Below are 15,764 nucleotides of genomic sequence, written 5' to 3' on the forward strand. Positions count from 1 at the left end.
TAAAAGTAGCTTGACATAAATATGCTCGAATGTCTTCTATTTTTTCATGAGGTTGACCAGTGTCTAGTGGATGGGTTGCATCTAGCAATGCATTAGTCTGGTGTATAACACTATCCTTGTTATAATTTTTGCCTAATTGTGATACACATGATAAAAATGGATCTTTGTGGTGAGTGTTTCTAAAACATTTATTAGCTATTGTGTGTACTACACATAGATCATCCATCTTTTCCGTATCATCGTCAGGGTTTCTAAATAGTGTAAATATGTTTACATCTACTCTCATATTCCCGAAAGTGATAGACATGTTCCCATTCCTACAATTAATCAAAGCTTCTGCTGTAGCTAAGAATGGTCTACCCAAGATGATAGGAATTTGGTTTCCATTTGTAGGTAAAATGTCAAGAACTATAAAATCAATGGGGTAATAAAAATTAGAGACCTTGATAATCACATCCTCTATTACTCCTCGTGGAATCTTAATAGATCTATCAGCTAACTGTAGTCTAACATTTGTTGGTTTCAAGTCTTTTAACCCTAGCTGTTTATAAACTGAGTAAGGTAACAAATTCACACTAGCACCTAAATCCAATAATGCTTTATCAATGTAGTCCTCTCTTATTCTACACGTAACTGTAGGACTACCGGGGTCCTTATGTTTTACTACGGCTTTGTTCTGTAGAAAGGATGAACAACTTTGTACAATAAAAGCGTCCTTAGGAATATTTGTTTTCTTCTTTACTAGGTCTTTTATAAATTTTGCATATGAAGGTATTTGTTTAATTGCACTTAGAAAAGGAATATTGATATGTAGATGTTTAAAAATATTCATGATCTCCTTATATTGTGCTTCCTTTTTGTTATCTTTTAACCTAGAGGGGAATGGTGTGGGTGGAATTTTTTCAGTTACCTGCTCTTTAGTTTCAACTGCCTTTTCCTTATCTTTTGTTATAACAACTTCATCAGAATCAGGTATGTCAACTTTGTTATCTACTTTCTTTCCTAACCTAAGGGTAGATATTGAGTTAACTGCCTCTGTGGGTGCGGATGAAGGGGTGGTTTCAACTTGATAAACATTTCTACCTTTAGGGTTTTGTTCAAGTTGACTTGGTAGAGTTTCCTTGGGTCTGTCTGCTAGACTAGCTAGTATTTGATTGAATTGTTGGCTTATCTGTTGAGTTATTTGTTGAGCCATAATATCAATTTTTTGGTCAATTCTTTTGAATTCATTCTCGGTTTTGGTGGCTAAAGCTTTCATGCTTTTCTCTGCGGTGTTGGGTTGGGTTTGGTAATTAGCCATAGGATCAATAGCTAATTCTCTATTCATGTTTGTTTGTTTGTTGTTGTTGTTGTTGTTGTTGTTGTTGTGGGTAATACTATGGAGAAGGTGCTACTGCGCCTTTATTATTCATGTATTGTTGCCTATTATTCCCTTGATTACCCTGAAAACCATATTGGTTTTGCTGTGGAGACATTTTTGTCTCCATGAATTGTTTGAGTTATTTCTAAGATCTGGGTTATAATTGTTGTTGTTATTAAAATTATTTTGATAACCCTGTGTTTTGAATGTATTAAAAGCACAAACATCATCAATACCTTGAGCAACATACATAGAGCAAACTGAGGTGTCATGATCTGTAGTAAGGCAATTTTCACAAAATTGATTGACACTCATTGCTTGTTGGGGTTGATTATTACTTGGAGGGTTTAAAGTGAATGAATCAAATTTCTTATTTAAGTTTTCGATTCCTATGGTTAAACTAACTAGTGTAGCTTTTAATTCTTGATCACTATCGTTTCTAACCTCATACATACCTGGTTTATTAAAACTCATCCCCCCATCTACCCGTGCCATGTTCTCATGGTCACTACTATTGGCCCAATCCTTAGAACTCTCAGAAAAGTTTTGCAAAAAAGTGTATGCTTCATCAGGAGTAAGACTAATAAATCTTCCTCCATTCATTGATTTAATTAACTGACGGTTCATAGGTGAAAGACCTTTTATAAAGTAATGTACGATGTTAAGTATGTCAAAACCATGATGTGGACAGCGGACAAGTAAATCATTAAATCTATCCCATGTTGTATGAAACTCTTCATTAGGTTTTCCTTTAAAAGTTGAAATAGCCAATTGTATGGCTTCAGTTTTACGTAAAGGGTAATATTGTTTCATAAACTTTTGTGATAGTTGCTCCCAAGTAGTTATAGAATTAGAGGGTAGGGATCTATACCAACGTAGTGCGGTATCCTCAAAAGTCAATGGGAACAACCTTAATCTAGTCTCTTAAGGGGAAAGATGAGGTGCTTTAAAAGTATTTAATATGCTCAAGAACTTACTCAGATGATTATACGGTTCTTCATTTGTTTTGCCATAATATCTTGACAACATATTAAGAATGGTGGGCTTAATCTCATAGTTATTGTTATTGTCGGGCATCACTATGCAATTCGGTGGTTGAACCGTGATAGGTTGAAACAAGGTGCTAAGAGTTCTTTGATCAGCCATGACGGCTAATGGTACTCTCTCTGGTGTATCTTCTAAGTCTACTAGTGGTGTGTGTGTTTCAGATTCAGAATCAGATCCTGAGTTCGATGGTGTGGTCTCTTCCAAAACCGAATTGGAAGATTGTTACAAGAATTAGCTCTTCCGATTAAGCGTTTATTTAGGTGAATCAATCAAAACCAAGTTTTCATGCACTAGATAATAAAGCCAGTTTCCTTAAAAAATAGGCAACCGCCTAAGGCCACACTCTCGAAGGCCTCGTATGGTATGTGTATAATTAGGTATTATCAAAAAGAAAATTCCTAGAAAATAGGAGTTTGATTCACACGAAAAGCCTTAAATCCCTGAAAACATGGACTTTAATTTCAATCTTTCAACTAAACTCTCCTGATAAATAGGCCTCTAGAATCACTTTCGTAAACATCTTCTGTGTATATCTACAAAGAATCCTATGAATTAGGCATTCATAGTAAGAATTATATAAGAATCTTCTTATAGAAGAAGCCACATTTAGATTGTTCAAGACTTTTTGATTGTTTTTTAAAGTCTCATTTGGGTCCCCGCCTTAGGCCTCAAGTTGGGTTGAGCCGGCCCTGAATAAAGCTATATAAAATAATCTAATATGCACTTAATTAACTAAATTATATTATCAAACTATATGATGCTAACTATTAATGCTAATTATGAAACCGCTAACAGGGAATTCACGGTGGAAGAGAAGCACTTACTGTTATAGCAAGCAAAACAAGTCCAAAAATTTTGAAATTTTTATAGCAGCTACCTGATATGTCCAGAAAGTAGCCTGTAAAATTTCAGAGCAATCGGAGCTCGGTAAGTCCCTCTTCTATACTGTTCAATCCTGTAGAGTCCAGTGAGAAGTTTTCTGCACACACTGTAAACAATCGATTGAATAAATAAGTAAAAGAGCACTAAAAATAACAAAATTTTTACTGGAGTCTCCTGACGTGTTAAGAATGATTCTGTAAAAAATTTGGATTATTTGGAGATTTACAGATCCTTCTTCTCGACTGTTCTTCCAGAGACCTTTGTCTTGAAAAGCTGCAGAAACACACTGAAAACAAGAAACTAGTTAAGTGGTCAAAACAGGTCAAACAATACTCAAATTTTTACTGGAAGCTCCTGACAAATCGAGGTTCCTCCTGTAAAAAATTTAGAATTTTTGATAATGTGAAAATAACTCTGCTCAACTGTTTTTACAGATGCTTGCGTCCTGAAAACTGAAAACGGGTTACTACAAAGACGATGTTAGTTACCCAGGTAAGACAAGTACTCAAAATTCAAAAAAAATTCAATAAATTACCGATACTGTACAGATCAACTCTGTAAAATTTCATAATTTTTTGAAATTTATAAATACGTTTTCTGTACTGTTTTTTGTGTTAAACAAACACTAAACTTTATGAAAATACTTTTTACTATGCAAATCTAATTGAATTATGCTAAATTAATCTAATTATTCTAAATATGCAATTTATACTATATGAATTCCTAAATTAAAGTAATCTCAATTAAATATTATATCACCTAATCAATTTAGACCGAGCAGCAGCGCCATTGAAAAAGCACGCAACACGTTATTATTTGTGTCGTTGTTTGTGTTACGTATCTTTTACAAATTTTACTTAGCCTAATATATATTGATTAGTATAGTGGCTAGCAAGGTATTAATCCTATTCTAAATAACTAGGTGATGATAATAGAAATTCATAATCTAAGTTACTCTAATGGATGCAAGTAAAAGATGTGGCTAAGTAATAATTAATATATGGTTGATTTGATTTGAGATTTAAACTATGCATAAACTAAACTAAATTAAATATATGAATATGAATCAAGAGAAAGAATATCTTGGGAGAGATGAATCCACTAAAATCATAGAATTAGTCTAATAGATCTATCTATCATGCTTAATATAAATCACTAATAGAAACTCACCATACTTACAAACCTTATGTTCATAACCATGATGTTAATATGTGGCTTTCAACGTGCTTTCTATCTTTCCATCAAATACTTTTTCAATCTCCAATGATATCTTCTATCTAACCAAATTGTGCTTTAAGTGGCATTCAATATACAACTCTAGGTGCCATGGAAAATCTACATGTGGCATTAACCATACAACTAATTGAGGTGCCATAAAGAATCCAATCATCACACTAGAACACTAAAAACTATAAGAAAAGAATCTAGGGTTTGTGGTATTTGGCTCTACACAATCTTGAATTACCCTAAGACCTCCTAACCTCCACAGGAGTGTTAGATCAATGGACGAATAAGAAGAAACTCAATGAGGGATTTAAACTAAAACATAATAGAAGAAGAACTAAACTAAAACATACGAAAAAGGCTTCATCTCCCCTCCCAAGATAAGGGAGATTAGCCCCTCATACTATGCTATGAAAACAATATAAAAAGGAATAATCTTTATAGCTATTAATGGTGAAAAGGTCTGAACTTTCTTCTCTCTTAATTCTAGATCTAAGATGCAAACACTAAATTTCCTAGATGATGTAAACTGAGGTTTTTGTGCCTTATATATTGGCTTACATGCTCGTCTGGATAGAGATCTGAATCCTTTGTTTATTTGATGTCAAACTCTCTATAATCTTTCTAGAAGAAATCCTTACAGAGTTGAATTCGGTTGGACCAAAGTTGGACGTGGCCCACTTTGTTTTCCAGGCTATTTCCCAAGCTGCAGGTTCTGACAGCTTTCAGTTTCCTAATTCTTGTGAAACTCTGACTTCTTTTCCATGTTGATCTTTTCTTTTTATGAAGTCGAAATTAAGGCTTTGAGATCAGATTTAAGACTTTTCTAACTCACTTATTATCCTCTTTTAGAATCCCATTAGGCTTGGCACTTATATAGACAAATATGACGTTTTTGCCCTAGGCCTTTAGTTGTAATTCCCAGTGACTCCTTTTTGACTTGTTTGCCTTCTTTTCCCTCCATATTTCACATTTAGGTTTTTTGACCTGCAAAAACTCAAATTGCATCATATTAGAATATTTAAATATAAAATGGAGACTAACATACACATAATTGGGGTTATAAATCATTACTTTTGAGCACTTATCAATGTGTTCGGCTCAGTTTTATGTGTTAAAATCTCACCAAGGTGGAGAATGTAGAAAAAAGACATTTTCTCTCTCTGGTCTTAAGGAAGCGCTTTCATCTAAGTATGCTGGACAAAGTAGCCGCGTGCTCATGCCTTTTTAGCGACCTCCGTGTCCTTAAAAATCACCCTGGCTCAACTTTTGCTTGGCCAAGGGCGACACAAGCTCCAATCAGTATTTCGGAAGATATGACTATTTCGGAAGTTTTATTTGAAACAATATAAATATAGGTATTTTATGTAAAAACCTAACCTAATCAAAACCAAGAAAGAGTGAGATTATAAGAGAGCAATTCTTTGTGAGTTGAGTGTTCATTATTTGTGAGTGAATTGAGAGATTTTGTAATCCGTTACTCTTGACATCAAGGAAAGCTTGGAACTCGCAGTGTGGACGTAGGCAAATTACCGAACCACGATATATATTTGTCTTTTGGTTTGTTCTCCTTTACATTAATTGTTTTACTTTATATGCTTGTTATTTGATATTGAGAAGTGTTGGGATATTGTTTGGAGGGTGTTAAAGTTTTGTCTAGTGAAAATGATCGATCCATGTGTATGATTGATCTATTTGTTGTGGATAACGTTGTTTCCGCATTGTACTATTCACAACAGTTTTTGTTTTGGGTATTATTTTTGCCGTTTTATGATTTCTAGCTATGTTCCTTGGCTTCTCTAATAATGAACAAAAGGGGTCTATTGTACCTTATCATAAGTGATTTCCACAAACTGTTCTTGTTGTTGTTTTGAGTGTGTGTGTTTTTTGGGAGGGGGGGTTGGTTCCACACTTGCACTGCCAGAATGAAGAAGAACTTCTGTCCTTTTACCATGTCTCAATATTTTGATTACAATCAAATGAGTACATCTGATTATGTTCATCAATAACATTCTGATTACACAGAAATAAGTACATCAGTGATTGACCCAGTGTACAATCTACAATGTTACCTGAAGCCATGGTGTAAGGAAAAAGAATATAATATACTCTGACGAGACGGCCTAATTATGCAAAATCAACGCCAGTAAGCATTCCCTTCATCTGAACCATACAAAATGGCACATAATATGTATCAACATTTTCAAGGCTGGCTGGTTCAGCAATTACACATGCACTCTGGTACTGGATACGCAATTACATCTCGACCTCTCTTGTTATCCCTCAACTCTGGCGGCGCAAGTGAGTCCTTGTGCAGACGCCTCATGACTTTCTCAAACTCAGATTCCGATATTGAGGGATCCTCAAAGAAGGGGAGCATTGCTCGCTTGTTGGGCTTTATGTATTTCCTGTGCCCAATGTAAGCACGGTGACCCTGGGAAAGAAATCCAATATTCATTAAGTTCGAAATAATGAATTAATTTGGCTGCATAGACTTGTTTCATAAGCAAGCACAGTGGAAAGTTCTACCTGCATCGCACGACCCATGTTTCCACCATGGGATGGCATGAAGACGTCGCTGCTCAATGATATGATGTAGTCTATTGCAGCCAGAGCTGATGACCTGTTGACATATGGAGCCAACTCTCCTTCCTTTGCCAATATCTCCTTCGTCACCAAGTCTGGAAACTCCTCCTTGAGAGGTTGCAGAGCTTCACTGCCTCCCAATGGCTCACCCCCAGCAGCAAACAGTCGAGCACTCCTTGGAGCACCTAATGCTTTCAGGAGCCTGCAGGCACAATTTGTATTAGAGGTTTTCAAGAAACTGAATTGTATTGAAAGGGAAGATATATGACATAGTGACCTAGTCTCTGAACAACAAATAGGGGAAAGTTGCATGTTAAAAATCTCACTAGCCTAGTTATGAAATTGGTTAGGAGGAACAAATTTAGATCCGTTCCTTATGTATGACACCAGGCTATGATCTTCAGGACTTACATATGATCTTCAGGAACCATAATGCAGTATGTTTTAGGACTTACATATGCTATATATATATATTGAGAGAGAGAGAGAGAGAGTTGAATTAGAACTCTCTGCTTATACCTTGCAACTTCCTGTGCATTAAGAGGGCATAGTCCAGCCAGTCTCCGCTGATCATAAGTCATATTCAATCTTCCAGTGAGAAATTCTGGATTAGACTCCCGTTCCTCAGCAATAACAGAATCAAATTTTGGGCCTAGACCTGTCCGACATCCAGTTCTAAGCCAAACATCTTTCTCTAGCCGAAGATGTAGACCAATGTATGGTCCTTCAATCCACATTCTCCTTGCTAGCTTAGCTCCAATCTCACGAATCGGAACAGAAAATATCAGAGCATGAAATGCAACCTGTAGCAGTAACACAAGTGTTGAAAACACAAACCATGATTGAACTCTGTAATTATAAGGTCAAAGATACTGAAGTATAGTTAGATAGCGACAACAACCATCCTCACCTTACAGCGAAGTTTCTGAAGGTCTGAAGGGAGATTCTTCGAGAGCTTAGAATCTAACCCTTTCAACACAAGAACCCCTTCTTCATTGAGCTACAACATGTCAAAACCCCAGCAAATATTAGGCAAATATATTTTTTTTCTTAAGGTCACCTACAAATAGACAACTCAAGTCCTATGATCAACACATGCATAATCACTAGCTTTTAGACTCTAACAGAATACCAAATTAAGAATAGGAAGATCGTGGACAAATAAAATGTTAAGAACAGTCTCAAATTTTTCTGTCATACTTGTTTGAAGAATTTAGTGTGAATCCACTGAGGAGTAACATCATGAGGAATTTTTCCTTCAATAGACTGCCTTGGAACCAAATGCGTTGAAGGAAGAGACGATACAATCCGTACATCAGCTTGTAAGGTTCTTTTAAAATGTTCAGCATCAAAAATATCCGAAAATTCACTGTTAGCCAAACAACAAATTCACAAACTTTTAGTACAAACAGGATTTCAAGTCCATAATCCAGGGTTATAACTTCCTAATGGAAAATCTTTGTTCTTCATACCTTTCATCTCCCCAAATGAAATTAACTTTCAAAACAGGAATAACCAATGCAGCTTCAAGAATTCTTGCGATAACTACAGCATCAACAATCTGATTCCTCTGCTGATTTAATCCACCTGAAGCTACAACAACCAAGAACCTCCTCTTTTCTTTAGATATCTTCGCTGACGCTCTTCTGTATTCAATACCAAACTCCAAACAAGGCCTATAACCACCATTATCAGGCTGTTTCCAAAACTCTTTCTCTTCTTCAGTTATATTTCTGGGCATTCCATGAACTGGTAATGGAACCATTACACTCTTTGACAACCTTGGAACTTCTTCATCAACTAACGCGAGTGAAGAAGAAAGTGAAGCTAAGAACATAGGAGAAAAACTTGAAGATGAGAAAGATGGAGTAGAAAATGATGATGAAGATTTCAAAGAAGAACATTGTATTGAGTTTTGAGAACTGGGTATCAATCCAACTTTAGAAACACTAAAGAAAGCAAAGAGAATGAGAAGAAGGAGAAAGAAAAGTGGAAGGTTTGGTGATGAACAGAGTTTTTGAGTTCTTGGACTACTCTTTCTTGTTGGTGAGTAATGAAGTGATGAATATGGTGGAAACATTGAGAAAAAATGTGAGAAACGAGATGGGGTTATAGTGATGAATGCGTTCTTGATGTTTTTTTTATCTCGCCATTAAAATGGATTTGTGTTCTTCTTCAACTAATGATGATAAAAAAATGGTTTCTAAACTTCTCTGTTTCGTTTTGCAAGAAGCTTGTTTCACAAAAGCATATAAGTTATAACTAAACTAACAACCGAAATTTATGTTCCCGGAAACACCCTTCGTCTTGATCAAAATACCCCCAGGTTAAGTGCCTGTGCTCGCTCATTTTCTCAGGGATAGAAGTGACATTTAATCATTTCGGAAGAGGGAATCAGTGACAACGGAAATAACTGAATCGGTTGACTGTTCAAACAGAAATAAGACAACTGAATCAGTTGACAGTTAAAACCGAACTAACTGAATCTGTTGGCCGTTTAAAAAAAAAACTGAATCAGTTAAAACATGTAGAAATGGAACTGTTCTTTTGAAAATTTCATCCAACCCAAATCTGTTCCGAAATAATGAGTTTGTGATACCTCAAGCTCTAAGATAAGATTAACAAAAGAATTTAATCACAACTGAATTTCGAGACCATGCCTGTTGGCATACTCCCATTTTATGTATCTTTTTTTTACGAAGTAGTAGCGAATTAAAAATAAATATGTATGTAAAAGACTTGTTAAATTTGATATTGATTATTGAATGAATTGTTTAGACTACATTCCCTTATATAGACTACTTTATTACTAATTTGAAAATAGAAACAATACTAAAAAGAACTAATAGTTAACTTAGAAATAAAGTAGAAATAACTAGAAATTTGAGTTATGGTTTGTGTTTTTGGTATACTAGGAGAGTTTACTACTAGCAAATAAAGAGAACTGGGAAAAGAGAAAAGTAGGAAAACAAGCAAAGTGGTGAAGAAGGTATTCTGGTCTTTTTCTTCTCTTTTATCTATTTTTAGTTTGAAAACAGATCTTGGAGGAAAGATTGCATTTATTGGCAACTTTGACCGATGCCCTCCAGAAGGAGCCAACCGTTGACTTGCTAACAGAAGTAACATGGTTGAGGTGGGGAGCATAGATCCACCAACTATCCTCAATTCTGAGGTAGTGGTGGCAGATCGAGCAGCTACACAACCTGCAAACCCCAACTCTTCTGGTTTTAGGTCGTGGAGCTCTCTATTCAACACTAGCAAGAATTCTAAGCTTCAACCTAACCTAAAGAAGGTATTCCCTAAGTTTACTAATGGCATAGCTGAAGTTCCTCCTGAAATAGTGGAAGAAGGGGTTAGTATTTGGAAGGAATATGGAAATTAAAGGGTAGCTTTGATATGCTTGTTGATAGAGAACTATTTTACTTCAAGTTCAACAATGATGAAGATCGTTAGTTCGTTATTGAACATGGTCCTCTATTCTTAGCTGGTATAATTTTTGTTGTAAGACCGTGGTCGGAGTCCATTGAACTACACAGAAAAACAGTCAACTCCGTCCAATTTGGGTTAAGGTTGACATCCCAAAATAGTTGTGGACTGACAATGGTATTGGATTTATCTCAAGTATAATTGGGGAACCCATTTGCACAGATGATGCTATAGCAAATATGGTAAGGTTAAACTATGCTCGTTTTTGTGTTGTCGTCAATATTTACTTTAAATTCCCCACGTCGATTACGGTCAATATGGGGAATGGAAATAATGTTGATATTAGCTTAGACTATGATTGGATTCCATTAGTTTTCGAGCACTATAATACATTTGGTCATACTGATGCAAAATGCTCGAGGAACAAGGATGTACAACCCACTAAACAAGCCCCACTAATCAAGACAAAAAAGAAACCACAGCAGAGATGGACACCTAAGAAGAACATGTAGCAAGGTCAATCTAGCTGTGTGAGAAGTGCCGAAGGTAACCCACTACAAGATGGTGAGGAAGAAAATCCTGTCATAGTGGTTGATAACCAGCAAGCCGTAGAAATACAAGCTGAAAAGGGCACTGAAGTGACTGAAAATGCGGTACTTATGGAACAAGACGCTCTTGGGTTGGTGGTTCATAGTGATGAACCTCTTCTCCAAAGGGATGTGAACCTTGATATTGGTGCTCATGGTGTCCCTCATATTGAAGACCAAGATGGTACTATTCAACCATCTCTTGTTGAGGAACCCAGCAACTTGATAACTTCCACTATTGATCCTCCTTGCTCAAGATTGGAGGCTACTAGAGAAGAGGAGCAAAGAGAATTCACTCCGGTATTGAGCAAAAAGAATGCAAAGGCTAAGAGAGCTAGTGGGTGGAAACAGTCTCATATTTTTCCACCAATTACTAGAGGCAAGTCTTGTAGCAACAACAACACAACAACAATTTATTCTGCAGCTCCAGTCGAGGAAATGACTACGGTAACTAAACAACCCTCTCCGAATTCGGTTAGGGGGCGCTTACCTGGTGAAATTAGTCCCACTCTAGCTATGATGAAGCAAGCATCCAAGGGAAAATACAAAGGGAAAAACCTTGATGGATACATTAAGGAGATTTAGGATGACACTCTTGGTTTAACATATGCTTGTTGTGAATGTGGGACTTTTTTCTATGATTTTGAGAATGCACAGAAACATCTAAGGAAAGATCATCCGGTCTTAAGGGACAAACTTCTGTTTGGTGGTAGATAGATGTTTGTGTTGTTATTCTTATGTGCACCCTAGTGGGTTATGTTCACGAGTGTTTCAGGATTGTATGGCTTATAGCCTTAATCTTTGGGATTTGTAGTTCTCTTAGGGACACTACACCAGAAATGGCCGAAAACGACGGTTAAAGCCGTCCTAAATTGGGATTTACGACGGAATATGTTGTCTCACAGATCGTCGCAAATTGCCCTGTCGTTAATATTAACGACGGTTCTCCGACGCCTTAACGGAATTAGAAAGACGACGGGTAAAGACTGTTATTGCCGCCGCCTATGTTGCGACTTTTAACAACCGTCAGAAATCACTTTTTAATTTTGGCGTGACTAATTTTCAAACTTGAGACCCTAAATTGCGTGGCAAGAAATTGTTTCTTAGTTTTAGCTTTAAGACATTCTTTTCCGTATGGCAATTTGGGAAAATCAATTATGGAGTCCGGACACCTTTCCCCGGTCCCTTTTTGTAGTTATTTTATTGAAATAATTTTTTTTTTCCTTAGAATCTAGTTTTTCCCGAATACTCAAATGAATTCACACATGATCACCATTTGAACGACATAAATGGTAACATACTAAAATATTGCATAAAAAAAATTGATAAATAATATATTAATATTTTCCAAAGTTTACAAGTTTTTGAGCTTTATAAGTTTAACATCAAGTTTTTTTTAACAATGTACATAGTATGCTATACTTTGCATCAAAGTGAGTCCGATGATTCCTTGTGGTCTCTCTCAAGCACCCGCAAAAACACGAGATGCAATCATATTATTATCGACATAAACTCTAAGCATCATTAGTTGAAACATCTGTTTGCATAAAAAAGAATACCAAGTCAAAACAGGCCCCACCATACCACCTTAATTGTCCAACATTTCTACAAAGGATAATCAAGTATCTACACTTTAAGGAAGTCTAGCTTCACAAGGAATCATTGACAACATATGCAAGTGAAAAAAAATAAAGAACGGGTTTAGTGTGGAGTTATAAGCATCCTTTAAAGTACACCCCCCATGTATGATGTACTTTCGGGCACTCGTTTTAGTAATGGATAAAAAAGAATACGGAAACACACCATAAAATTCATCCGAATTCCAAGTGACATGGTACTTAGCCACCAATAATCATGTCCACTCATGAAAATACCATGCGTTCTGTAAGCATTACAACTACAACAAGAAACCAATGAGTACACTGAGAAATAATACACCGAAGTGGCCCAAGGAATTGTGTACCAACAATGTTACTAAAGAAATTGTGAAATCAGATTAGTCTTTGTTTTTTTATCAAAAAAAAAGGTAAGTTCTTGTCTAGGCTTAGGTACTGTCCTCTTGCATTCATAAAAAAACAAGTAAAAACAGAATAAAAGGCACTATTGGAACTAATTCAGAGAGAATATTACCTGCTGGTGCAGTTAGCTTTGTGAAAGTATAACCTTTATGACCCATGCAAGTAGGAACTATGAGCCTGCTGAGGAAAAGTAGAATGAAAAGCAGTTTATAAGTCGCCTTTTGCCTTTTGTAGAACAGAAAAAGAACTTACCGTTTGGAACTCTAGATACTAAAGTTACATGAATGAAGCATTGCAAGCTACACAAATTAAATAAGCAAGTCTAACTAATCATACTCTTCCTAAAAACCTAAAAGCACAATAGAAATCACAGGTGGTGAGGAAAGAACCTTGAGTTGTTCTCTAACAAGGTACTCATACTTATAAATAGAGGGGATATCTAATAACATGGGGATCAAAGGATTGCAAAAAATCAAACTAAAATGCTTCCTTTTGTGTATATCAAGCTCAAGAACAAAGAAGACTAACTTGAATATGGAGAAATTTCACCTTGTAGTCCCGAAACAAACCCCAAAGTTTGGAATCCTCTTGCAAAATCCTAAAACAGAAATTTTGAAAGAAATTAATGAATACCCAAGAGATAAATAATTAATTCCCCAATATATACACAACAGATGGTATGCTTGGTGAAGACGACAATGTCCCATGGTAATTAATGTCATGTCAAGTATCATCACCTCACCTTCACCTTCGAGAAAAAAAAGAAGAGTGAACAAATTGGGAAAAAATTGATGAAGGCAATGAAGCCTTAAATATGCCTGCAAAAAAAAAAAATGACACGAGATGAAGAACCCTCACAATGAAAAAAAAGTGTACTTCAAAATTCCTATCTTCATCACCTTTCATTTTTTTTTGGTGAGTCGCCTATCCTTTCATGACTTTTAGAAAGTAGAACAAGCAACCTTGAGAGTCTTCTAGAGACTGAACGAGTAGCCCAAGCAGAGGCAAACAAGAATGTAAAAAACAAGAATGTGTACTAGTGTCACACAAATGGATTCAATCCACAAATCCGATCCTTACCTGGGGTAGCAATGTAGAGTGGTAATGCCTCAACCAAATCTCCACCCTCCCATTCTTCTTATTAAGTAGAAGAAGCATTATCCCACATAATTTTTATTAGGTAACCTACATGACACCACAATAGGATGTGAACAGGTGAGACCCCTAAATGAAATGAAACAAGAAACAAAATCATATTTGCCGTTGTATCACTTAGACTTAATTATATGAACACATTATATATATTAGTATAGTTTAAAGATCAACGAATTGTAGCAAATGTTAAAATAATTAGACCAACATTCATGCATGCCTTGTATAATCTCTAATCTTTAAAATTTCGGGATAGAAGACACATATATAGATCTAAAAGACTTCATGAACTTAAATGCTATAAAATGAAATTCTACAGAGAAGGATAACCATGAATTAAATGATTAAAGACACTAGCCTATTGAATCACTCACACACGATTTCCTATTAAATAGATAACAATTTGTATACTATCGCACTCTTGGCCGGAGAGGTTTGTTGACAGATCAAGTCATGTGAGTGGAGGGCTTACATGGGGTGGAATGACAAACTAAAAATAAGCCAGTCCTCGAACTTATTTGTTGTTGTTCATACTGGAACAAAACATATTAACAACTTAACTTTATCCGACTTCACTTAGAAGCGAACTTCCATCAACATTTGCAGGACCAAGACATCTCAATTGCTTTAGCTATACTATGAGCAATTGCTTGAGATTCCGCAACATAGCAAGTATCTACACCAATACCTCCTATGTATACACCAACAACATCCTCATCACTCTTCCTAAAGACTGCCCCCCAACCTCGAGTTCCCCGGATTTCCATGAGAGGATCCATCTCAGTACATTGGCTTTGATTACTCCTGCAAGTGGAGCATTCCAAGCACTCTATGATCTTAGGGGATCTTCCGAAGTTTTATTCAAGTCCAAAGCATGAAGGGTAGCAAGATCCCGAGTTGTCCATAGTGGTGTCCACTTTTATGCACCGACTTTCTAACCTCAGATACGAAGGAGAAACTTGCCGCTTCGACCATCATAGAGAATTTTCTTCCTGTTTTTTCCAAATAGCTACTAAGCTTGAGAAGCATTTCCAAAGGTCTTGAATGAGAGCGGCTCCATCTTTTCTTCCTTCTAATTGGTAAGAAAGAAAAACAGAAAAAATGACTCCTTGGCCCGTAAAAGGCTTTTGTTTCTACCGCGCACAATGGTATCAAAAAGTTGTATCCGATGGAGCCTACTTTGCCCAATGCCATAAGTCCTAAAGGTTCTATCCAAAGGCAATGGCAAAGATCCTCCGGTTAATATCTCAAAATAGTCTTACCCTTTGCACTTATAGGTCATTTAGTTCAACTCGAAGTTTCAAGGCGTTGATAGGTGGTAGGCTTAAGTCGAGGTCTCTAGGTCGAAGGATATCATGGCGGGTATTCAAGGGTTTTGAGCAGCCGCTCTAATTGGAAGAAGTACCATCCAAAACCCATGCTTAGGGGCTTGACTTCACCATTAAAGAAATAGTGTTTCACCAAATTTTAACTTAAATAAAA

The 15,764-nt window shown here is 36.2% G+C and overlaps 1 protein-coding gene and 1 non-coding gene across 2 annotated transcripts; one reads left to right on the top strand and one right to left on the bottom strand.

The window, feature by feature from the left end:
• Positions 1 to 1,319: 1,319 nt before the first annotated feature.
• LOC147485985 (O-fucosyltransferase 37-like) lies at positions 1,320 to 10,225 on the bottom strand. The gene is made up of 8 exons (XM_086573618.1): positions 10,136 to 10,225; positions 8,572 to 9,227; positions 8,300 to 8,468; positions 8,010 to 8,099; positions 7,619 to 7,902; positions 7,043 to 7,301; positions 6,740 to 6,947; positions 1,320 to 1,363 (listed from the first exon to the last, which is right to left on the bottom strand). The coding sequence occupies exons 1-8, from the start codon at positions 10,223 to 10,225 to the stop codon at positions 1,320 to 1,322; spliced, it is 1,800 nt and encodes a 599-aa protein (XP_086429744.1).
• Positions 2,034 to 2,141, top strand: LOC147485986 (small nucleolar RNA R71). The gene has a single exon (XR_015203351.1). It is a non-coding gene; the product is annotated as a small nucleolar RNA R71 (small nucleolar RNA).
• Positions 10,226 to 15,764: the final 5,539 nt, after the last annotated feature.

The sequence above is a fragment of the Coptis chinensis genome, chromosome 7 (genome assembly GCF_015680905.1).
Source record: "Coptis chinensis isolate HL-2020 chromosome 7, ASM1568090v1, whole genome shotgun sequence".
NCBI classification, from domain to species: domain Eukaryota; kingdom Viridiplantae; phylum Streptophyta; class Magnoliopsida; order Ranunculales; family Ranunculaceae; genus Coptis; species Coptis chinensis.

Bases quoted from the DNA above. Each gene is read 5' to 3' on its own strand.
- LOC147485985 (XM_086573618.1), bottom strand. From the start codon at position 10,225: ATGTTACTTCTGTTAGCAAGTCAACGGTTGGCTCCTTCTGGAGGGCAT. The intron at 8,100-8,299 runs GTATGACAGAAA...GACATGTTGTAG, and splicing joins ACACTAAATTCTTCAAACAA to CTCAATGAAGAAGGGGTTCT. The intron at 6,948-7,042 runs GTAGAACTTTCC...TTTCTTTCCCAG, and splicing joins ACATGGGTCGTGCGATGCAG to GGTCACCGTGCTTACATTGG.